Source organism: Mus caroli, chromosome 6 (assembly GCF_900094665.2).
Source record: "Mus caroli chromosome 6, CAROLI_EIJ_v1.1, whole genome shotgun sequence".
NCBI lineage: Eukaryota > Metazoa > Chordata > Mammalia > Rodentia > Muridae > Mus > Mus caroli.
The window spans coordinates 67,763,104-67,786,364 of record NC_034575.1 but is presented as its reverse complement, the minus strand read 5'-3'; the positions used below and the strand labels follow the sequence as shown (position 1 = coordinate 67,786,364).

The window sequence follows — 23,261 nt, the reverse complement described above, 5'->3', positions numbered from 1 at the left end:
AACCCAAGTCCTCTGTAAGAGCAACAAGTACTGTTAAGCACTGAGCCCCCTCTCCAGCCCCGGGAGCTTAATTATATACCTGAAATATGTACACAGTCATCCGTGTAGCCTTTTGTACAAAATGTAAATCAGGAAAGCGATACTAATGACAGGGCTTCTGGACAGCCACAGTTCTGAAACAAATTAACGTAGCTCACAGGCCTTGATGCGAGAGGCCACTCCCCTTTGTCCTGGCGTCTGTAATAGGTGTTCCTTAGCAAGACACCTCCAGGCCTGAACGCGCTGCAGGCATGTTGCTTCACTACTCTTCATGGTGGTTTCTGAGGGGCTTCTCTCCGATAGCTATCGCGCACAGGGAACACCGCAGGGGTGCTAGGTTGGGGATATCTGCAGGTTACCTAAGTATATATACTTTTTTTTTTTAAGATTTATTATTATATGTAAGTACACTGTAGCTGTCTTCAGACACACCAGAAGAGAGCGTCAGACCCCATTACAGATGGTTGTGAGCCACTATGTGGTTGCTGGGACCTGAGCTCAGGACCTTCGGAAGAGCAGTCAGTGCTCTTAACCACTAATCCATCTCTCCAGCCCCCAGTATATATACTTTTAAAAACTGAAATAGACAGCCAGGCAGTGGTGGTGCACACCTTTAATCCCACCAGAGACAGAGGCAGGTGGATCTGAGTTTGAGGTCAGCCTGGCCTACAGAGCGAATTCTAGGACAGCCAAGGCTATACAGGAAAAACTATCTCAAAAAACACACAAACAAACAAATGAGCTTGAAATAGCCTAGAAAACATTTACAACACAGTTATAAATTATTAACTGCCAAGAGAAAAACCCATAAAAAAGAAAAAAGAACAGATACAGTATTACAGAAACACATCACCCTGAGAAAAGCCAGTGTGGATCTCCTGAGTATTGTTCATATGAAGATAAAGCATGCAGAGAAAGCATGCTTTACACCAAATCTGAAGTCCTTCTCCAGGTGTCTGAGGATAACAACAAGATACAGAAGCTTCGCTTTCCTTCTCAGGTCAGGCCCTGACCCGGCACCACGTTCACAGCACAGTGCTAGCCTAGGAGGAGACACTCATCTGTGAGTCTGCCTGACAGAGTTACCTTTCGTCTTTCAGCCAGATCTCATCCATCTCTTCTTGCCACTTCTCTGGTGGGGTTTCCAGCCAGGCGTTGAAATACCTCACAATGCCTGGGTGTTCCAGCTTAGCCAAGGCTTTAACTTCCCGCATTACCTTCTCCCGTGCCAATTCCCTGAAGTATAAATTATAGAAAATAAGATTAAGTATTTGGTGCCCACTGGTGAAAAAAAGAAGAGTGCATTAGAAGTCTCTTTGAAAATAAAATTAAGAACTATGAGTTAGCCTCAGGTATATATATAGTAGTACTGAATTCTTTTCAAAAAGTGTATTTTAGATTTTTTTCCCCCTCAGTTCTGGAACACACACACACACACACACACACGTGTGTGTGTGTAGGATGCCTAGATTTTTATTTGGGTGGTGGCATCTGAAGTCACACTTGTGCAACAAGTGCATTTAACCTCCAAGCCACCTATCTTGCCAGTCTCAAAGACCATACTTTAAAGCAGTCTCCAGCTCGCTTAGAACCAAAGAGTTGGAAGTAGAAACCACATTGTGACTACGGAGCACAGGGTGGGCACTGTGCGTAATGAAATGCCTCCCAAGTTTACTAAAAGCATTGCCCATTACCTGTTGGGGAGCCGGATCCTCTTGATAGCGTAATTGCAGTCATCTACTTTGTTTTTAGCTTCAAAGACAACGCCAAAGCCACCACGACCCATGCACTGAATTGGCTCAAAATCTGTTAGATATCTTAAAAAATACATACGAAGTTTTAAAGTCTGAAATGCTACAATAACATTTCGATATTGAACAAAAACAGTCCAATACTACATCACCACACACAAAAGCATATACTCTACAACTATCAGAACGTATCACATAGAAAGCACAGCGAGAACTCGGCTAGCAGTATTCTGAGGTCACCTGTGTGCATAAACAAGCAAATACATAAGTTATAAACGTCAACAGTAACTGTAACTAATGACCTGTTCTACCCCAAACTTTGTCAGCTACCACAATACCATCTTCTCTGCTCTCTAAGTTCTGCTTTCTTTGGCTTTTCTGTTAAAAATGTTCCTTAGCTGTATTGCATTGCTTTGAAAATTTCCCTAAACAAAGACAATCAATCTTATTCCACTTAAGTCCGCTCACAGCTGGAACTCTCAGCAGGAACCAAAGCTGACACAGGTAGGGTTGTTTGAGAGTCAGTGCGCCCGCCAGGGAAGATGCTCAGCCAAGCTTAGTCACCCGCAGCCTGTCACCCGTGGTGCCTCATGGCAGTCCTGCTCTTGGCCCCCAACAGCTTGGATTACTGTCACGAGCCACCATGCTTTTTTCTCTTGTCAGGTTCAGAGGGGAAGGCATGTCTCACGACTGCCCCAGTTCAGGGTTGCAGTTTGCGTTCCACATGGCAGAGCTGATTTCCTAATTTTCTGACTAGGTATACTGAATACTGTAATGAGAGCATGGGGGAAGACAGGGGTTTGACCTACGCTGTGCATCCTATTCTCTCTTGAGTTCAGGGCTCTGGCTCCTGCCCTGCGCTCTCCTGGGATAGGTGCTTTGCCTTTAATGAAATCCAACCTTCCTTCATTCTGCTGATCACACACGCCTTAATGTTCCCACAGCACTGTCCACACAACGGATGGAAAGCCTGTTTGTTTGTTTGTTTGCAGTTACAATAAAGCTCATATGTCTCAGCACCACTGCACCTCAGGGACCATAAATGTGGGCAAAATATTTTTGTTCCTCTTCACAGTTCTAGAATTTGGACACTACTTGGCAAATCAAAGGTCTGTTGAGTACCTGTGAGAATGAATGCATGCGTGCTGGAGACTCGGCTGCTCTGCGGGGTCACTCTTATGAAGTAAGCTCTGACTGTACACTCACGCTAATTTAGTAGTTGCCTCAGCTGGTCAGAGAACAGTTAAGGTGGAGACATAATTGATGCCAACCCTCCCTGGGCCAATTACATTCACAGAGAGGGAAGAGCGATCATCTGAATTCCTAAAAATAGCTAGACAAGGGCCTCAGAACGAATCCACCTCCCCAAATGCAAAAGCCCTCAATAGTTCAAGGGCCAACTGCACTCCGTCCAATCTTCTAAGAGGAGCGACAGTCACACATGATTAGACATTTTGCTAATATCTCAGTTGGTGGATGACGAATTGGATGTGAGTTCACAGCGGAATTCACTGACTTCACAGCCTGAAGCTGTCTGTGCATCGACAGTAGCTCGCCAAGACTCTTACCGGGATACGTATCCTGAGTACTTCATGTCATTCCAGCTGTTGTCACTGACATCGGCACTCACGGAGTCGTATTTACTTTCAGTCTGGCACTGAGTTTCAGACTCCTTCCGCTGCTGAGAAGGCAGAAAGCAGTTACTGTTAAGGACGGAGGCGAACAGAAGTCAGCTCATCATCTTAGCTCAAGAGATAACATTGAACAGCAAATGGCACTGAAAGAAAAGCACAAACACAAAGCAGCGACCCCCCTCTTCTAGACTTCAACAGGTTTGCATCCCATTGCCCATTGCCTTCCTCTTGTCGGCAAATGGATTTTGTTTTCTTTCTCTTTTTAAAAAGATTTTTTTTTACTTTACGTGCATGTATGCCTTCTTGTACATGTATGCACCATATGTATATGTGTGTGAAGGTGCCCGCCCTGGCCAGAGAGCGTGTCTGATTCCTTAGAAACACAGTGACAGATGGTTGTGAGATGTCCTGTGGTACTGGGAACTGAACTGTGGTACTTCTTCTGTAAGAGAAGTATTCTTAACCTCTAAGCCATCCCTCCAGGCCTTGAAGACGCTTTTATAAGTGTTCTGCCAGCATGCAATGAAACCTGGCAATGTCTCTTTACTAACAGCTAAAAGGTTTTCTAGAGCAGCTGTTCTCACTGGTGGATTGCAACCTCTTTGTGGAGTCCAAAAACCTTTCACAGGAGTCACATACCAGATATCCTTCATATCAGATATTTACATTATGATTCATAAGAGTAGTAAAATCATACGTATGAAGTAGCAATGAAAATAATTTTATGGTTGGGGGGTCGCAACTATATGAGGAACTGTATTGAAGGGTCACAGCAGTAGGAAGGTTGAGACTAAAAATTAGCATGGTGAAGGGCGGAGGTAATCAAGGCTCGTCCACTCATTAACTGATTCTTGTCCTGCGAGATTCTCTGTAAAGGACTGGAGAGCTGGACAAGTAGCTAGCTGGTTCCAGAATGTCGTCACAGGCAGAGAGAAATGAGTCCTTCCCTATTAACTACACTAGCAAGGGAAGAAGCTGTGTTTGACAGGGGCAGAGGACCTAACTCCAGGATCTAAGGCATGGGGAAGATGAGAACAGAGCAGTCAGGGCATGGATCACTCAGAACCCTTGCATAGCTGAAGAAAGCTAAACTTAATTCTAACAAGAATGTCAAGTCAGTTATTAGGGTTTACAGGTGGAGTGGGGATGAGAATGGCTTGCGGACAGGAGAGGACATGAACCCAATTACAGGATGTTCCACCAATCAGATGACAGGTGTGTGTATAAAGAAGGAAATGAGAACTGCAGATAATTAGAAAGAAGACCTTGGCAGATGGTGACTGGTGAGGGAGAGAACAGCTTTGGCTGTGGTAAGAGAGCAGGGTACTGCAGTCTGAGACACAAATGCCTGTGGGACCGGCTGGGGATGGATGGGATGAATGGGCGCAGTCTGAGATATGACTTATTTGAGCCATTTGTATAGTTCTAACTAGAAAGCTGCTCCAGAAAAAGGATTTAGATCTGGGATCAAACCTTGAATCCCAGCACCCAAGACCCTGAGGCAGGCAGTCTGCCATCAGTTCTGGTCAACCTGGGTTACAGGGTAAGACCCTGGTCTTAAAAAAAGGAGGGAGGTGGAATTTGGAAATCTCTCTGTAAGACTCTGAAGAGAACAGAGCATGTGAGGGGACTCAGTGGAGGCCAGAGGCTGAGGAAGGTGAAGTCCTGAAGGATCCACTCAACCTCCAAGGAGACTGGGAGGGCCTGGGTCAAGGAAGGCAGATAGGAAAGTCAAGGAGAAGCAAATGACACTGTCGTCCCAGAGCCGGGGACAGGAAGATGTCCACTCCATTTAACCAAAGGTCACCTAAAGCTCCTGTCAAGGTCACTTTTGTGAGCTGTGAGGAGTGAAAGCCGGAGTGCAATGGACCGAGGCCTACATGAAGACAAGAAGGTAGAAATGGCATGCAGCCATGCCTTGCATCATGGCCGTTCAAGCATCTACAGCACGCGTCCACAACAGTGGGCTCATAAACGTATTACTATTATAATTTAAAAAGATATTTTATTTTTTACTTATGTGTATGACCCTATGCCAAAAACATGTGGATACCTATGGAGGCCAGAAGAGGGTGTCAGATCCCCAGTAGTTGGAGTTACAGGCAGGTAAGGGCTGTCTGATGTGGGTGCTGCAAAATGAACTCAGGTCCTCTAACCACTGAGCCATCTCTCCAACCCACCCATAACATTGTAATAAAGTTGAAAACAATTGTGGCTACTATTTTTTTTTTAAGTGTGCCTCATCTATTTCAGATACACAGATACTAAATACTGTGTTGTAGTCACACACTGTATGAGACTGCAACCTGGCAGCAGTAGGCTATGTCATACTGGCTGTTCAGGTTTGTGGAGGTAGGACCCTTTGCACAGTGACTTTGTGGCTAAATGAAAGAGACAGTACAAGCACAGATGATTCTATGGTAAGTCTGAGTACACGAACTCTCCCTCCCAGAAGCTTTCTACACAGCAAGCACTTGGAAGCACATTAGGTTGACAGAGCAGCTTACCCTGTGGGGCTGAGGATGGAAAAGCCTGCGCACGATGAAGGTCGTGGCTATGATGCAAAGCAGGATTGTTCCGAATATTTCCTTCCACCAGTGCAGCAGGAGGATGGGGTCCTTCTTGCGGATGTTCTTGCTGTAGTGGGGGCTGTCCAGGAACCTGACTGTGATCTGCGTGCTCCGCTTATTCCTTTCTCTCTTGTAGTATGGCAGATAGTAACCGTTATCTGAGAAAACAAACATCACCAGGGGTTCTCTGTTAAGACAACTGCAACAGTTCTGTTCACCACGCTCTAAGACAGGGTTTCTCTGGGTAGCTCTGGCTGTCCTAGAACTCACTCTGTAGACCAGGCTAGCCTTAAACTCTGAGATCCACCTGCCTCTGCCTCCCGAGTGCTGGGATTAAAGGTATGTCTGCCACCACCCAGCCAATTTAACTTCGTCTTAATTCTATTAATTAATTTCAAATAACTGCATGAGACAAATGAAACTGAGTAGTTTCCACTTAGGAGTAATAACACTCACCGTATGGATACTGTAGGATTGACAGTGCACCATTACTGTATTCTTCGTGGGAATACTTATCATTACTTAGACATTTGTCAAATTCATCAGACCCAACCAAGACAGGAGTCCTAGAAGGAGAATCTAAAGAGAACGTACACTATTAACCATGTGACTTCAATGAAAGGCATAGGCTCATTCATTCACTTAGCTGACATTTACCCACAAGAACACAGGTCAAAGAGCCTTGCTACTGAGACATCCTTGCTACTGAGACGCAATCAGGCCCTACACTAGGAAGATGACCCACACCTGTGTGAAGGAGACAATTTGAGCCTAGGAGTTGGGAGATGAGTATGGGCAACATAGTCAGACCGTATCTCAAAACAACAGATGCAGAAAGGGCCATTCATTCAAAGAAATCTTAAGGGTCAGCACGTTGGGTCACTGGGTAAAGGCATCTAACATCGAAGCTTCAAACTCGAGTTTGATCGCTCTAACCCACATAAATAAAATTAAACTAAAACAAAATTTTAAAAGAAGCCCTTCAAGCATAACATTTACAGTAAAAACACGCAAAAGGTATAGAAAGACAACTAAAGGATTTGGTCTAGTACTTCAATTTGTTTATTTGTCTCAAAAATATGTGATTACCAGGTAACTTGTTTACCTACTACATACATGTATTTTTCTGTTTTTTGAGATAGGGTTTCTCTGTGTAGCCCTGGCTGTCCTGGAACATGCTCTGTAGACCAGGCTGGCCTCGAACTCGGAGATCTGCCTGCCTCTGCACCACCATGGCCTGGCATATTCTTTTTTAAATGCTTTGTCTGTTAGTTGGTTTTGGAGATGTGGTCTTACTGTGCCCTGGTTGGCTGGAACTCATTGTGCAGACTAGGCTGACCGTGAACTAACAGAGATCTCACTGTTTCTGCCTCCCAAGTGCTTGGAATAAAGGTGCTGGGTTTGTTTGTTTGTTTTGAGATAGGGTCTCCTGTCACCCAGACTGACTTCAAACTTACTATGTCGCTGAACCTCCTGCTTCCACATTCCAAGTGCTAGGAAGTTGCAGGCCCACACTACCACACCTGACTTACCTAGCAGGCACTTCAGTAGTATTTGTAAAGCCTCTAAGTGACTTACGGATTAAGGGCTTCCATTTGATCGTCGGCAGGGGAATAATTGCATTTTCGCCATTTACAGACTCCAAGGCCTTTGGGCTTGTAGGGAACTTTTCTGAGACCCTGACGGATGACTGCAGGTACAGCTGGCCTCTGTACATCCCTGGGTCAACCACACAAACATGTCAGTCACATGATGGAGCTCGTAAAAGTTTGCTCTGATATAATGCACTTAGACAAATGTTACTCCTTTGCTACATAGCTCTTTCCAGGGAAGATGCTCAAAGCACTCACATTTGACTCCACAAAACCGAAGAACATATATAAAGCCTCTACAATGTTCCGAACTGAATAACAGCGCCTTTTCAGTAACACAAAACCATTCCCACCGAAACATCAGAAAATAAGACTTTCTGTGCTTCCAACAGCTTGTAAAGGAAGTTTATCTAAACAACTCTAATTCCAGGGCCGTAATAGCAGTGTGGCCAATGCTACAACTCATGCTCATGTTTTACTTTATTTTACAAAAAGGAGGGCGCTCGTTATTTCCATGACTTGATTATTTAGTGATATATTTGACCTGTTCATGTTGTCAAAGACATTCGTTCCTTCAGATCATGGCATTTCATGGAGACTGGGTTGAAGTATGGGTGGCATATAGTTTACATAATTTTGTGATGATAACCCAAGCTAATCTAAGCAGATACAAACATTTCAAAATGTATTTATGTGATATGCTCAGTTGTACAGAATCACAGGAGAGCTTTGTTTTTTTTTTCAGTTTAGCTGTAAAGATGCCATGAAATAAACAAACTGTGGCTTGTAGGAAGAAAGCAAACAGCTCAGATGTGACGAGGTTTTTAATCTCTAGAGCAGTGCTTCTCAACCTGGGGGTCTCAACCCTGGGGGTCCAACAATCCTTCCACAGGGGTTGCCACAACGATCAGAAAACACAGATATTTACATTACAATTTATAACAGTAGCAAAATTACCATTATGAAGTAGCAACAACAACAAATTTATAGTTAGGGATTGCCACAGGAGGAACACGAAGGTCACAGCATTAGGAAGGCTGAGAACCACGGCTCTACAGAATGAGGGCATAGACGTTAAGGGAAACTAAGGCAAAGAAAGTACTCGGAAACTAAGTAGAAAGGACCGCCAGTGAAGCACGCTGGGCGTCCGTGGACCTTTCCTGGCTAACGCTACCCACCTAAGTACACGCTGTTCTCTGTGGCTCCCCGAGCAGCCTCTACAATGTCTTCTTCGTCTCCCAAAGCTTCTTCGTTGGCTGTGTAACTTGTATCATCAAATAGACTGATGGGGATGACCTTGCCATCCCTCACCAGCCAGGCGGACGCGATGGGAGTACAAAACTAGACAAAGGAGAGAAGCGTTCAGCAACGAAAGCGGTATTTTCAGATTTCAGCTTGTAAGTGCCTTCTCTCTCCCTCCCTCCCCTTCCCTCCCTCTCCCTCCTTTCTGTGAGTGTCTGTGTTCTCTGCAAGAGCAGCAGCTCCTCTTAGCCACTGAGCCATTTATCTCTCTAGCTCCTCCATCTTATTTTTTTTGATTCAGGTTCTCTTACAGGAATTACAGGATTACGGGAATCCACTGGTCAGGCGGGGCCGACCAGCATGGACCTGCCTTTCTATGCCTTCCCTGGGCTGGGAACAGACGTGGAACCCCAGGCCTCGCTTTTCATGTGGTGATGGGGATCTGAACGCAGGTCCTCAGGCTTGCACAGCAAATACTCACTGACTGAACCGTCTTGCCAGCTCCACAAAATGTCTCTTAAAGTCACAGGTTTAAAGCAGAGAAAAATACCTGAGATTCCAAAATGGCATTACCTCCCTCTAGTAATGTGTATGGTCAAACAAAACCTGGGGACAGAGCTACTGAGTCAGCGGTCTCAGATACCTGGGACTCCCACTCTGGGAAAGGGACAGAGCTACTGAGTCTGTGGTCTCAGATACCTGGTACTCCCATTCCAGGCGGCCTCCCTTCCTACTAAACGCCATGACCTTCCAATCAGCAACGGAAACTTTTATCACTGTGTCCAGCATGGTGGCTTCTTGTTCTTCCACATCTGAAATAATTTTAGAGTCTTCTTTGTTTCCACCCGGTTTAAAGGTGCTTTCAATGAATCCGGCTCTAGTTTCCATGTCTGGAATATACCGAAGTTCAAAGTGGCCAACACTGAAATTCCACCTTAAATTTATAAAGGTGTGTTTTAGAATCTTATGTTTAAATGAAGGGACCAAACAATACAGCACTCAAGTAACACAGCACTGCTTTTAGACTGAAGAAGAAAATAGAACACTTTTATGAGAAGACATCATCATAGCTTTTTTGTTTTGTTTTGTTTTTTTGTTTTTTTCGAGACAGGGTTTCTCGTGTAGCCCTGGCTGTCCTGGAACTCACTCTGTAGACCAGGCTGGCCTCAAACTCAGAAATCCGTCTGCCTCTGCCTCCCAAGGGCTGGGATTAAAGGGGTGCGCTCCCCACGCCCAGCCCATCTTAACTTTTTGAAATGGAATGCAATGCTGATTTACACCGCAAGAGGGCCTCAGAGAGCCGTGGCTGATCCTTTGCAAGCAGCCATTCTGAGGCCGTAGACAGTAAACACCTAAGGCCAGACGTTCTATCAAAAATTAACATGTACTTCATAAAACACAACAAAATCACATTAAAATGAGGTGACTTGCAGCCGGCCTTAATTTCTTAATTACCTTAGCACTTGTCATTCAAGTGCAGCAAAGTACACCCCAACAAACCAGTGTAAAAGGCAAGCTGTATACATCACTTTTAGATTCCAATGGAACTTCTTCAATCACCTAAGCAAAACTTATTGTTGCTCTCTATTGACCAAGATATGACAGATGATTCCCTCTGTCCTAGATGTCTGTCTTATCCAGCAATGTTTTCTCTATAGTTAGGGAGCCGGAAACGCATACACATAATTAACTATAATGACAGTCACTAAGATTATAAAATGGTCTAGCTATGAATTTGGAAATGTTGATATATATATACATCTATATTTATTTATGTTTAAGGAATATGGAGATTAGATTTCTCTCTCTCTCAATACAGAATTAGCCCCACGCTTGCTCTTTGGGTTCTGGTAACTCACAAATCTACTAAACTCCCACAGAGCTCTCAGATTTAACAGTCCCAGTAGGATAAACGCTGGCAGGCAAATACAAATCTCTATTCACAGGCCAGCAAAAACAGAAAAAAGAAATACTTTCTTAATTAGGTTTGAAAGCAAATTTCAGGACAATTCTATTTCATCAGATGACAAAAGTGTCTAAGTGGTTAAGTTTCAAAAGATCAAGATGGGATCTAAAGGGATTTTTTTTTTTTTAACTACACAGGTGACTCAGAGCTTAGTATATCAAGCTGAGAAAGTCTGGACATGACAGAGGACCAGCGTATCTAACAGCTGAATCATATATTAAGTGGTAAATTACATAAGGGGGCTCATTATTTGTTAGGTCAAAAGAATGGCTGGTACTTTTAAAGATAGCAGAGTAAGTGATTACTCTGAAGCTGGGAGCTGGGACGGCAGATCAGTGATGGAACATTGCCTAGCGCGTGGGGAGAGCTGGGCTTGATCCTCAACACTGCAAAAATGAAAAGGTAAATAAAATAAAATAGGGCTAGTGAGACAAACGACCAAGGCATCCACTAGACACTCAAGTGTCCTGCCATTAAGTAACTTCTATCAGTCATGTTACTAGGCCAAATGTCACTGACCAAGGACTAAGCTAAAAATACATTCACTCCATGGGACTCCTGGTTACCACACCTTGCAGCACACGAAGTGATGCTGTTTGGCCCATTTTAGGTTTGAAAACCATCTTATCTTAAAGACTAACTAGGTTCATTCCTATTTATGATTAAATCTCTGCTTTGCAAGAATTGGGCTATGCCCCACCTGTAACCTTAATTACTAATAGTTTTGTTCTGCCTGTTCCAGGAATGGCAATCTTGTCTCTGTTTCAAAAGTTGTTATAACCATCTTGCAACCCTACTCTTTTTTTTGTTTTTTCAAAAGCACTGTTTCAAAGGCTACCTTGTTACTACTGTTAGGACCACCATCTTGCAATCAGGTCTTTGTTTCAGGTCATTATGACTAACTTGTTATGTTTAAATCCTGTTCCTATAACCCTGCCAATTTTGCCTGTCAAATTCCCCATTTGTGGAAACCCCTTCTCCAGAACTATAAAAACCTTGTCTCCCTCATGTCCAATGTTGACCTCTTGAGCCCTGCCTTTATGGGTAGACAACGTGTATATGAATAAAAAAAAAAAAGCTAGCGGTAACTAATGCAGCCATGATGATTTGGGTCTGTGGGCTTTCTCCTCACATCTTTGAGATTAACATAGGCATTCATTTCTCTTAAAAGTACATTGTGCTTTTAGATTCACAGAATCTGTACAAAGGAAAGTCTTTAAGAAATCCTAGGTTTAAAGGAGTCCCACCCCCTTTTTATCTGCCCACAGAACTCAGAGATCCACCTGCCTCTGTTGGGACTAAAGGTGTGCACCCCATGACCAGCTTTTGGAATTTCTAAACAATGCCATTCCTGATGTTCGGATACCCACTTCTCACTGCCGCTACGAGGCCCGACAGCTCGCACAGTCTTCTGCGTACGTTGCAGAAGCAAGATGTCTTCCTCTTCTTCCATTTCATCACTATCCCATCGGCGACATCCCAAGGCAGAACAGATATACCTCAGCTGAAAAGACAGACAAAAAATAAGTCAAGGAAGCAAGACAGACAGCAGACAGATAGGCATAGACAGGCAGGCAGGCAGACATCCCACCCACCCACACCCTATCTCTATGAAGCCCTGGCTGGCATGGAACTTACTTTTGTAGTGAAAGCTGGTCTTGAACTCAAAAAGATCCACCTGCCTCTGCCTCCCAGGTGCTAGGATTGAAATGTGTGCCAATATGTCCAGCACACGATCTCTATAATTTGTTTTTTCTTGAGACAGGGTTTCTCCGTGTAGCCCTGGCTGTCCTGAAACTCCCTTTGTAGATCAGGCTGGCCTCAAACTCAAGAGATTTGCCTGTCTCTGTCTCTAGTGTTGGGATTAAAGGTACACACCATGCCAGGCTCACAATTTTTAAAAAGTAAAATGAAATTAAAGAATACCTAAGCTATGAGCATCGTTAGATTCCTAAACCAGAAAATGAGTTATTTAGAACCATGAAAGTTCCAACAATGTTTATTTCAGGGAGTGGATGATTTTAAGGACTTACATAATTTGAGCCCTATTTTGGGGAATTCCATGGGGAATTCCAAAGAAGAAATGAGTAGCCAATTGTATCTCTGCAGACATGTCATTACTAAAACTCCAGATGAGGCGAAAGAATACTTATACTCAGCCTCACAATTTCCACCTAGTGTTATGTATACACTTTTAAAATTCTGAACCCTAATATCTTCTGACTGAAGAAAAACAGAGGTTCCTTAGTTGGATCCAAACTAAAATCCTCAGAAAAGACAGAAACTGCTGGGATCCCAGAACATCCAGGCAGAGAACCGCGTGACTGGTCAGCCCTGCTGTTTTACAGAGGAGAATACTAACATAAAGGGAGACTGACAGCTCAATTTAAAACAAAACAAAGCACCGATGGCCATCCTGGATAGCATGGGATCCTTAATCCCCAGGCTGCGGAGAGCCTGGCTCCTGGAAGAGGGCCACTGAACTAGGAACCTTTAGGTTAAGAAGTCCTGCTCCCAGCCTTCCCTTTCTTTTTCTTTTAAATAATTTTTTTAAAGATTTATTTATTTTATGTATGTGAGTACACCATAGCTGTCTACCCCAGAAGAGAGCATCAGATCCCATTACAGATGGCTGTGAGCCACCATGTGGTTGCTGGGACTTGAACTCAGGACCTCTGGAAGAGCAGTCAATGCTCTTAACCGCTGAGCCATCTCTCCAGCCCCCAGCCTTCCCTTTCATAGTGTAAATCTATGCAGAAAACGTCTATACATCCAGGGACTAAGCCTCTGGACTGTATCCCGGGAGTCTTGCTGGAGAGAATCTAGGTCATCAATGACTTTACCATCAGCCTGATCTGAGGCAAATCTGACCTTGGAGTTTCTGAATCCCTTAAGGTCTCCATTTCCTTATCTGTTTAGTGAGCGGCACTCTCTCCTTGGGCAATTTTATAGCCAAGCCAGATAAACAAGCATCAATTATTCCTATCATCAGGATTATTACTAGTCTTTGAAGGGTTCTTTGCCTGTAAAAAAATGTGTATAAAATACATCATCCTTAGGAATATATGAAGACTTCAAAATAACACACTACAAAAGCACCTACCTAGCACACTAGACCATATTTATAAATTCTCTCTCCTCCTGTTGTCCTGACTCTGATGCTTCCTCCTGTATTTTTGGTCGTGAGCCTCCGACGGCTCAGCCATCGCTCTAGCCCTCTGATGACTACTTTCACCGTAAATAAACTCAGTTTCCCATTACTCCCTCACCATTGATTTATTAAAACAAAGTCTGTTCTCAGGGGATAATTACAAAGGAACAACTGCATACAGGTAGGTGGAGCTCAGTGAGTTTGAGGCCAGCCTGGTCGACACACTCCAGGCTAGCCCGTTACACAGAGAGACCCTGACTAAACGTGCTGCTCCTTCTATCCGACTGCTCCCCACCCCCTAATGCACCGTCACTCACCTTTCCACTGTAAGCACTGAGTCCGTATGTAGTCAGAGATTTCCCTCCAACCAGAACAACATCATCTCCAAACTTGTATGAAGATTCGAGCAGGGACTCCACCGTGAAGGGGACGGCCTCCATGCTCTCTCGGTCCCGGTCCCACTGGAAGAGGTCTCCATCCAGGGAGGGAATTATCATCTTGTTCCCAAACACCTAAAACAGAAGCCACTTTTTAAAAGCCTCATACTCTGAAGAGTGGTAGTAAGATCTGGGGGGTTTTGAACAATATATAAATCAATGTGGCTATCCACCAGAGGTGACTTATGGGTCCACAGTCCCCTGGCCTGGCCGTCCAATATGGTTTTTCTCAAACTCTGCTATAGGTCAAGAAGGTCTCATATTGATGAGTAAGTTGCCAAAAGAGAGCCTGGGGATCCAGTCAAGTAAAAAATACATAAAGAAATAGAAATAAAAAATAAATAAAAACTATAAATAATAAATAAGGCCACTGGAGCTTTCATAGCCGTTAACATGCTAAGGATCATGATATTCTCGTAAATGGGTAACATGGATTACTTTCGAGGCTTACATCAATCTGCCAGTTACATCATAGACTCAGACTGAAGGAGCACAGACAGGGTGAGGAATGCGAATCCAACCACTGTCCCTTTTCTTCGTTTACTTTCTCAAGTCTGCGGTGAGTTAGACAGCTGACAACGAAGCCTCCCAAGTGTCTTATGGGAGAGTCATCCTTCTTCTTTTTATTTATTTAATTATTTACTTATTTACTGAATGTATTGTGAGTACACCATAGCTGTCTTCAGACACAACAGACAAGGGCATTGGATCCAATTACAGATGGTTGTGAGCCACCATATGGTTGCTGGGAATTGAACTTAGGACCTCTGGAAGAGCAGTCAGTGCTCTTAACCGCTGAGCCATCTCTCCAGCCCTCATCCTTTCTTCTTTTAAACAAAATTAAAAAAATTTTTTTTAATTTGGTTTTTCAAAACAGGGTTTCTCCTTATAGTCCTGGCTGGCTTGGAACTCAATCTGTAGACCAGGCTGACCTAGATCCGCCTGCCTCTGCCTCCCGAGTGCTAGGACTAAAGATATACACCACTATGGCCAGCTGAACAAAATCTTGACGGATGGCTCAAGAGAGGGAAGCAGATAAACAAAACCAGTATCCTATGGAGCTTGAACTCTGGTGTCTGGAGACAATCATAAATAAATGCTATATGTCATATTAGTGAAAGAGATCATCATAAGGGGGAAGGAGAATTGAAGATAAAGGGGCAGAGAAGCATGCAGGTTGAGTGGTCAATGGAGAACCCATGGTAGATCCTGCTGAGAAAGTTAATAACAGCCAGGCAAAGCTCTCAACATGAAACAGTACATCATGTTGACATTTGGGGAACAAGCTTGCAAAGGCTTCTGGGTAAACTGAGGCACCATGAGAAAGTGCATAGGCTGAGGAGAGACAGTGGAGGCATGGGCAGCAAGCAGAAGACAAAGACTGGTTAACAGTGAAGGAAGTGAGGACGTGTCATGTCAGAGCTGTGTTATAACAGGGAAGTTTCAATGGTGGCTTCTCAGGGCAGCATGGGCAAAGACAGGAAAGAGCTTCATGGCATTGGCTTCTGCTGGCATTAAAAGTAAAATTTTAACTCCAATTAACAACACAACTTCTGTCTTGATCTATAAAGCTTAAAACTTTGGGAAGAGAGAATATGAAAGAGTTAAAGATAAAACAAACCACGCATGCAAAACAAACTTTTTAAAACAAACATCAGCCTTACTGGTTTAACACAGAACCCCAGATGGATGCCTTGGGTTGCTGGAGCAGCAGGCTTTCTTTAGCTCTAAGCTGGGAGTCAACGCACACTCTCTGCTTCCTGACCTCTGCCTTAAACTCCGGGTCTGGAAGACAGGTGAAGACCACTGTCCTAACTCCATTCATATTCTAGGTCAGATCCTTATTATGTCTGACCCGAGCTCTTATCAGAACCTCCTCACAGATCTCCACTGCAAATTCCCCCAGTTTAAGCTGATGTATCTCTTAGATTAATCCCTCTGGGCCAGTTAAGCTTGTTACGACAATATTGAAAAATCTTCAATGGCTCTTTATTAGCTTCTAACCAAAGACCCCAAATCCTAAGGACTCGAAATCCTGTGGCGGATGTCCAGAGTCCTGTAAGTGTGACCTCCAACAACCTTCCTGTCACATGTCCTTCCTTTTCCCTGTGTGACAGCAATCTGGCATGGTTACATAACCACACAGCACCATTCCTGGTACCACTCATTTTTCACTGGCAATGTGTTTCTTCTCCCTGGCACACCTTCTGATACAACTGCCCACTAAAATCCTATTGGCCCTCAACCTGGTATCACTTATCTGTTTCAAAATCCGAGCAAATACTGGTAGTATACATTAAGAATTGAACCAAAGGTCTCAGGTTCCCAGGTAAGGGGCTGATGCTCTACTTCTCAGCCTCTCTGCTTTTACATCTCTATTTTCTTAAGATGTATTTATTTTTATGTGTTTTGCCTGTATTTGTTTGTGTACTGTGTATGCAGTTCCCATGGAGGCCAGAGAGGGCGCTGGACCCCTTGGAGCAGGTGTCAGATGGTTGTGAGTTGTCATGTAGGTGATGGGAAGTGAACCTGGGTCCTTTGTAAGAGCAGCCCGTGCTCTTACCCACTGAGCCACCTCTCCAGACCACTCTGTATCTAATTTTCCTAGGATAGGGATGGAACCTAGGGCTTCAGGCCCTGGTGAGTGAATTAACATACTGACAGTGAAATAATGCGTACTATTAGTCGAGTTCTCCCACTGATCTGTAACATACTTAGCCCTCTCCTTCACTTTCTGTGGCAACCGAAGCTGAGACTCTATTATAGTCTCAAACTGTTAGGATCTCAAAATTATAGGAATATTTACCAGACACAGAAATGCTGATAATTTGTTTGTATCCAGTGACTGTTAATTAACTCCACAGTAAAAATCTAGATTTTGATTTTCTACCAAAAGAAAATGGGAGTCCAGAACCGAGGTGGAGTGGATACAAGATGAGCCATTACCATCTCATTATAACAAAAGACAAGTATGGACGCATGGTGCTAGACAAAGGAAGCACTAGTCAAAGAAAAGAGAGAAATTCCTAAGTTCAGACTAATGAAAAAAAAATAAGTACCAATAAAAAATTTTTTTAAAGGGAAGACTGAGAAAATTGCATTTTGTAACCATGACAGTAAAATTTAGATCAGGCAACAATTATTAATGTTAATTCTAGGCAAAATTTTTGATAACAAATAGGTTATTTACATGGCCTTTCTATTGCAGTTTTGAGGCAGATTTCATATTGTAGCCCAGGTTGCCCTAGAACTCACTATGTAGTACCGGGCATGTGCCATCGAGTCTCGCTAGTATCTGCTGTTTTCTTAAGTTCTCCAAAGACATCGAATGTATGTCACCTGATATTACTTAGTTTAAAATTTCTATTTATTTGTTTCCTTGTATCTCTGTCCCTCTTAAGCCTTATTTATGCATGGGTTACAGGCAGTTGTGAGCTGCTATGTGGGCACTGGGAAATGAGCCCAGGTCCTCTGGTAGAGCACTTAAGTGTTCTTAACAACTGAGCCATTTCTCCAGCCCTCCTTCCTTATATTTCTTGATAACAGCGCACTATACTTAACACAATTAACTTTGTATTTGAAGACTATCTGATTTAAAGTTGCCATTAAGACAAATGTGTGTTGTGATACAGATACAATATGCAGATGATATACCATTTCAAGGTACAAATGAAAGAAATCAAGTATTTACTCTTGTCTGTTTTCTATCATCTGTTAGGAATCTGACACTCTACACAACAGAATGACAGATTCGGATTACAGTGAATCCAAAGGGTGTAAGGAACACTGTCACCAAAACGAAGGGAGGCTTAGTGGGTCTGCCACCATCGGTGAGCACCTCCTGTGACATGTGTCCTCTTTCTAGCAACTCTTCCCCTAGAGTAGCAGCTGGTTCCAAGGGAATGCAGGTCCCATCTGCAGAAAGCAGCACTGAACGACCTATGCTCCTCCAAAGTAACAGAAAATTTATTGCCAATTTAAAAAAAAAAATGCTTTAATCAACCAAGAAGGATTGTGATGCCTGACCAACTGAAAATGGCTTTATATTTAGAGGTTAATCCTTCAATGGTGGTAACTTCAGTAAGTGCAAAGCATACAATATAAGAAATGTGATTCAGTATTGATTCATCCTGTCATGCGTTTGGATTATGATTTTAGAAGTTTACTTTTTCAACAGCTGCTCTTCGCTGATTGGCTGCCTATGAGTCATACTTGAGGCTGGCGACCTTTGCACCAATCTCTGCAAAGCCTTTCAGGCTGTGGATATCAAAGCAGATGGTGCTTTTCCTGGAGAGCCTGAGCAGTGATCTATATGCATGCAGTTCAGGTAGCGATGACATCACCCCTCACAATAGCATTACCTCATCCTCTAAGCAAAGGAATGAGTCACTCCGATAGTCAGCTTTGAGTCTCTTGATAGAAAAAAAAATGTAGGTTGCAGTGACGGGTGATGCATAACCATATTCCACCCATCTGTCCCTGGGAGCAGCTATTCGTTCTGATCCGCTGCTCTGCATTTCAAGCTAATTATGGGACCTGGGTTTCCCTTTGGTCATTTAACAAAGTATCAATTCTTGCTATTTTGAATTTATTTCTTCTATTTGTCTCCCCCCCACCCCCGTCATAATTTTAAAACAAAGGATCTGCCACACCGGCTAGCAAACTCAATACCAAAGATCTAGAGCACTTTTCTGTGCAATTACAAAGCGCTAACAGCTGGGTGAAGTAATTTGACTTCTGTTCCTGAATAGGACTCTAAGTGACACACATGTACACACGTAATCAGAACAGTCTGAAAGACTAGAGTGGGAATAAGAACTCTGATTTCCACGGGAAAAAGGAACGGCAAAGGAAGAACAGGAAAAGAAACATGAAAATGAACAAACACTATTAGAGAAAAACAAATCCTCCGGCAGCATGAACGGTTTCCATTCACTTCTTCTTTCCTACGTCCCCCAGAGACAGGGCTTCTCTGTGCAGTCCTGGCTGTTGTCTTCACTTCCTGTGCGCCCATATACTCAACTTTAACTTACTGTGAAGTATTCTGAACGTCTGAAATGTAATGAGGCCAGTGCGGCAGCCCTCGTGTATTGATTTCCAATAACTACTGACACTTGGCCAGATGGTTCATAAGAACGCAAGAGTTCACATCTCAGGTAGTCCCAAAGATTAACTTTATAAAGGGAGTCCATATACATACATTCTATCTGATTCCTCACACCACAGAAGGGGCTTCTTTCAGATCCCTTTTCTTAAATTAAAAGTTTATATATTTATTGTTTTACTTTACATGTATGGGCCCTTTACCTGAGCTTATGTCTGTGTACAATATGTATGCCTGGCGGTCATGGAGGCCAGAAGATGGTAGTGGAACCTCTGGAACTTGAGTTATAGACAGCTTTGAGCCATCATCTGTGTGCTGGGAATTGAACTGGGGTCCTCTGCAAGAGCAGCCACTGAGCCATCTCTCTAGAGAGAATCACTCCTTTTTGGAGAGGATTCAATGTCCTACAGACTTCACACATTCCTTAACAACTTCTTTTAACCCATGCATGTCCTGGGCTGTGTGCCTCAGAACTGGTACTACTTCCTATTGTGTTAGGAGACTGTGAACTGCACAGGCGAAATTTTGCCCGATCAGTTTCATTAAGAGAAGTATTATAATGCATTCACACATCCTATCATTTGCATATATCCATGAGCACTTCTGAGCAGCAACTGCAGAGCTCACTATAACTGCAACCATTGTTATAACAGCAACAGAGACCATGTATCCCTCGATGCCCAAGGTATTTACTACCTGAGCCTCTACATAAGATGCGTGCAGAGCCCTGTGTTATGTCCTAAGGTGCAGATTATTTGTCTGCCCCACTTTTGATAATGTGGCTACCAAACAGTGAGTTCTAGGGAGTCAGCTCAATTTTGCCACTTAAAAAGTTCCCCATCAATTTTTCATTGTAGTGTCAGTTGATGATCCTATTATTCACCTAAACAGTTTGTAATCTGTATTTGCTTCTTCTACACTTATTATATTTTTCTAATTTTTTTCTCAGTCTGCTTTGAAAGCCAGATGCATATACACAACTGTTTTGTCTATTGTCTCAGACATTAACCATTATCAAATCCCCAAAGCTGTATCCACTAATAATTCACGCACAGTGTGACCGAAGCATGAAAATGGCTCCCGTGACCTAGAGATGCCAGTCTGCTCTGTAAAACAGCAACGGGAAGAGCTAGAGACTTAAGTTCCGGCTGTAGCGTGGGTGAGAAAGAATGACATGGGAAGGTGAAGAGAAAGTGGGGCAAGGATGAGAACCTTCCCAGCAGTGACAGAGAGAACAGTGAAAACAGTTCCCCTGGAGCACTAACGACAGGGGAACGCTCCCCTGCCCTCCTCCATCACAGTAGGGGCACCTGTAGCACAGCACAGCAACAACAAAGATGCCAGGAACCAAGACTGAAACTCACTGATCCTAGGGAGGGGCAACATAGGTGGACAGTGTTCATCAGAAGCAGGAAGCTGGGCACTGCCCGCCCACAACAGCGGCCTTACTAGCCACACCGCTTGCTGCATCTGAAGCCAAGGCACATGACAGACTGCTCTGCCCCTCACCCGGCTCCACTCCTCAGGTCCCTCATGCCACTACATACTTGCTGGGAGACCTGTCTTTCTTACATTTCTTACACTGACATATTTCTGCCGATTTTCATAATTATTCCACAACTATTTCATCTATCTTTCTATGTCTGTCTGTCTGTCTGTCTGTCCATCCGTCTGTGTAAAAGAGCAATGTTTACTGTAGTGAAGAGGCATACATGAATGAGGTTGGAAGACAACCTTCAGGAAGCAGTTCTCTTCTTTCACCCTGTGGGTTCTAGGAACTGAGCTCAGCTGTCAGCCTTGGTGGCAGGTATCTTTACCACCTGAGCCATCCTGCCAGCCCTTCCATAACTATTTTTTTTAAATGTTTTTCTCCCCCTCTTCCGTAACTATTTTTAAAGGTTCACCTCTTCTAGTCTCTAAGCTCTTTTGTTATAAACAGGCTTACACATCTCTCCTTCACCTCCTTTTTAGGCTTCCCCAATCCCTCTATAAACAAAATGGAAAGGATTTTGACATTCTCTTTGCTATAAGAATTGTAAAGAGACTCTAAGAAATCAAGGGGGTTGTCTACAAGAGACACATTTGCCAAATAGGCCAGGTATCTCTAACTGTGAAACATCTATATTTTAAAATAGTTAAGGTAGAGGCTGTGGATGTAATTCAGTTGGTAGAATGCTTGCCTAGTGTGGGCTCCATCCCCAGGACTGCAGAAAACTGGTATGGTAGTGCATGCCTGTAATACCACAGTTAGGAGGCGGAGGTCAGAGGCTTAGGTGTTACGGCCATCCTCAACAGCACAGTGAGTTCACGTTCCCAAGCCTGGGACACATGAGACCCGGTCAAAAAATAAATAAAAATAAAGTAAAAAAAAAAAAAAAAGTAGTATGCATTAACACCAAGCAGCAGTTAAAGACATTGAAAGGAATGCAGAAAAACCATAAAACCAGCCCCATCTCTGAATACTGTTTTTTCTGCCTGTCCCAGTCTCAATGTTAAGAAACTGTATTCTAAAAGTCTAATCTTCAGCTGTCTCTTGCTCTACTCTCAAGGTGACCAAGTTCTTGGTTCCTAGGACACTAACACTGTTCTGTGTGCAGCTCAGATCTCTCCTCTGGAAACACAAGGTCCAAACAGTCAAATACTTCCTTAGCATCCTGTAAGGAGAGAGGTCTTAATGTCTTGGGAACTCAAGGGTTTGAAATGTATGGAGTGTTGAGAAGAAGGGATTGTAGGGAGCCCTTAGGTTCTGCGGGATGCTCTGCCTAAAGCTCTAAACTTCACTGAGTTACAGGCAGCTAAGATGTCAGAGCTGGGACTCAAACCCAGGTCCCCTGGAAGAGAAGCCCGCTGAGCCACATCTCTATAGAGCCAAGACATTATATTTTTAATATTTCAGTTTTTAAAAGATGATGTACTCTGTGTAGGACATAAAATGGGAACTTTTTAAAAAGTTGAAAGTGTCTCGTGTAGTCCAGGCTGGCCTTGAATCCTCTACATGTGTAATATAAGATGATGCTAAACTTTGATTCTCCTCCTTCACACTCCTGGTATTACAAGCCTGTGCTACCACGCCAGTTTTATGTGGGGGTGGTGACTGAACCCAGGGAATTGTGCACTCTACCAAATGAGCTATATCCTCAGCCAAAAATGTCAATTTCTAACTAAAATAAACCACTGACTCCACTACCAGATGAACAAGTGACTGCACCCTTTATTATTTGTGACTTAACAAAAAGAAGCCCCAACATTGTTGTATATAGAAACAGTCTGTATTTCCCCTTAAATGCCAAAATTACTGATGGGGGAAATACGAATAAGGTTACTAAGGAATCCCTAAGGACAGTGCCTCACAGATGACGAGGGGCTTCACAGCTAACAGGAGCTGAAGTTCCTGCAAGAGGGGCTTGAGAGCTTCTGACGCATCCAGTTACTAGGACACACCCAAAGTGACATGCTCAAAAGAAAATGAAGAGGTCAGAGAAAGGACCCAAGGAACTGAAGGGGTTTGCAGCCCCATAGGAGGAACAACAATATGAACTAGCCAGTACCCCACCCCCACCCCCCCACCGAGCTCCCATGGACTAAATCACCAACCAAGGAGTACACAAGGAGGGACTCAAGGCTCCAGCCGCATATGTAGCACAGGATGGCCTTGTCGGACATCAATGGGAGGAGAGGCCCTTGGACCTGTGAAGGCTCAATGCCCCAGTGTAGGGAAATGCCAGGACAGGGAGGCGGGAGTAGGTGGGTTAGTGAACAGGAGGAAGGGGAATGA

General features: G+C 43.6%; 1 protein-coding gene across 2 annotated transcripts in view; it reads right to left on the bottom strand.

The window, feature by feature from the left end:
* The window catches only part of Eif2ak3 (eukaryotic translation initiation factor 2 alpha kinase 3), a 59,475-nt gene that overhangs the window by 12,679 nt on the left and 23,535 nt on the right, over positions 1 to 23,261 (bottom strand). The window contains exons 3-12 of one of the 2 annotated variants that reach the window (XM_021164677.2): positions 14,263 to 14,457; positions 12,165 to 12,298; positions 9,528 to 9,762; positions 8,765 to 8,927; positions 7,573 to 7,713; positions 6,451 to 6,573; positions 5,932 to 6,152; positions 3,359 to 3,471; positions 1,734 to 1,856; positions 1,126 to 1,275 (exon numbers count right to left, since the gene is read on the bottom strand). In XM_021164677.2, the coding sequence (XP_021020336.1) occupies positions 1,126 to 1,275; positions 1,734 to 1,856; positions 3,359 to 3,471; positions 5,932 to 6,152; positions 6,451 to 6,573; positions 7,573 to 7,713; positions 8,765 to 8,927; positions 9,528 to 9,762; positions 12,165 to 12,298; positions 14,263 to 14,457 (1,598 nt within the window). The remainder of the gene's footprint in view (positions 1 to 1,125; positions 1,276 to 1,733; positions 1,857 to 3,358; positions 3,472 to 5,931; positions 6,153 to 6,450; positions 6,574 to 7,572; positions 7,714 to 8,764; positions 8,928 to 9,527; positions 9,763 to 12,164; positions 12,299 to 14,262; positions 14,458 to 23,261) is intronic. The other variant, XM_021164678.2, reaches the window with a different exon arrangement.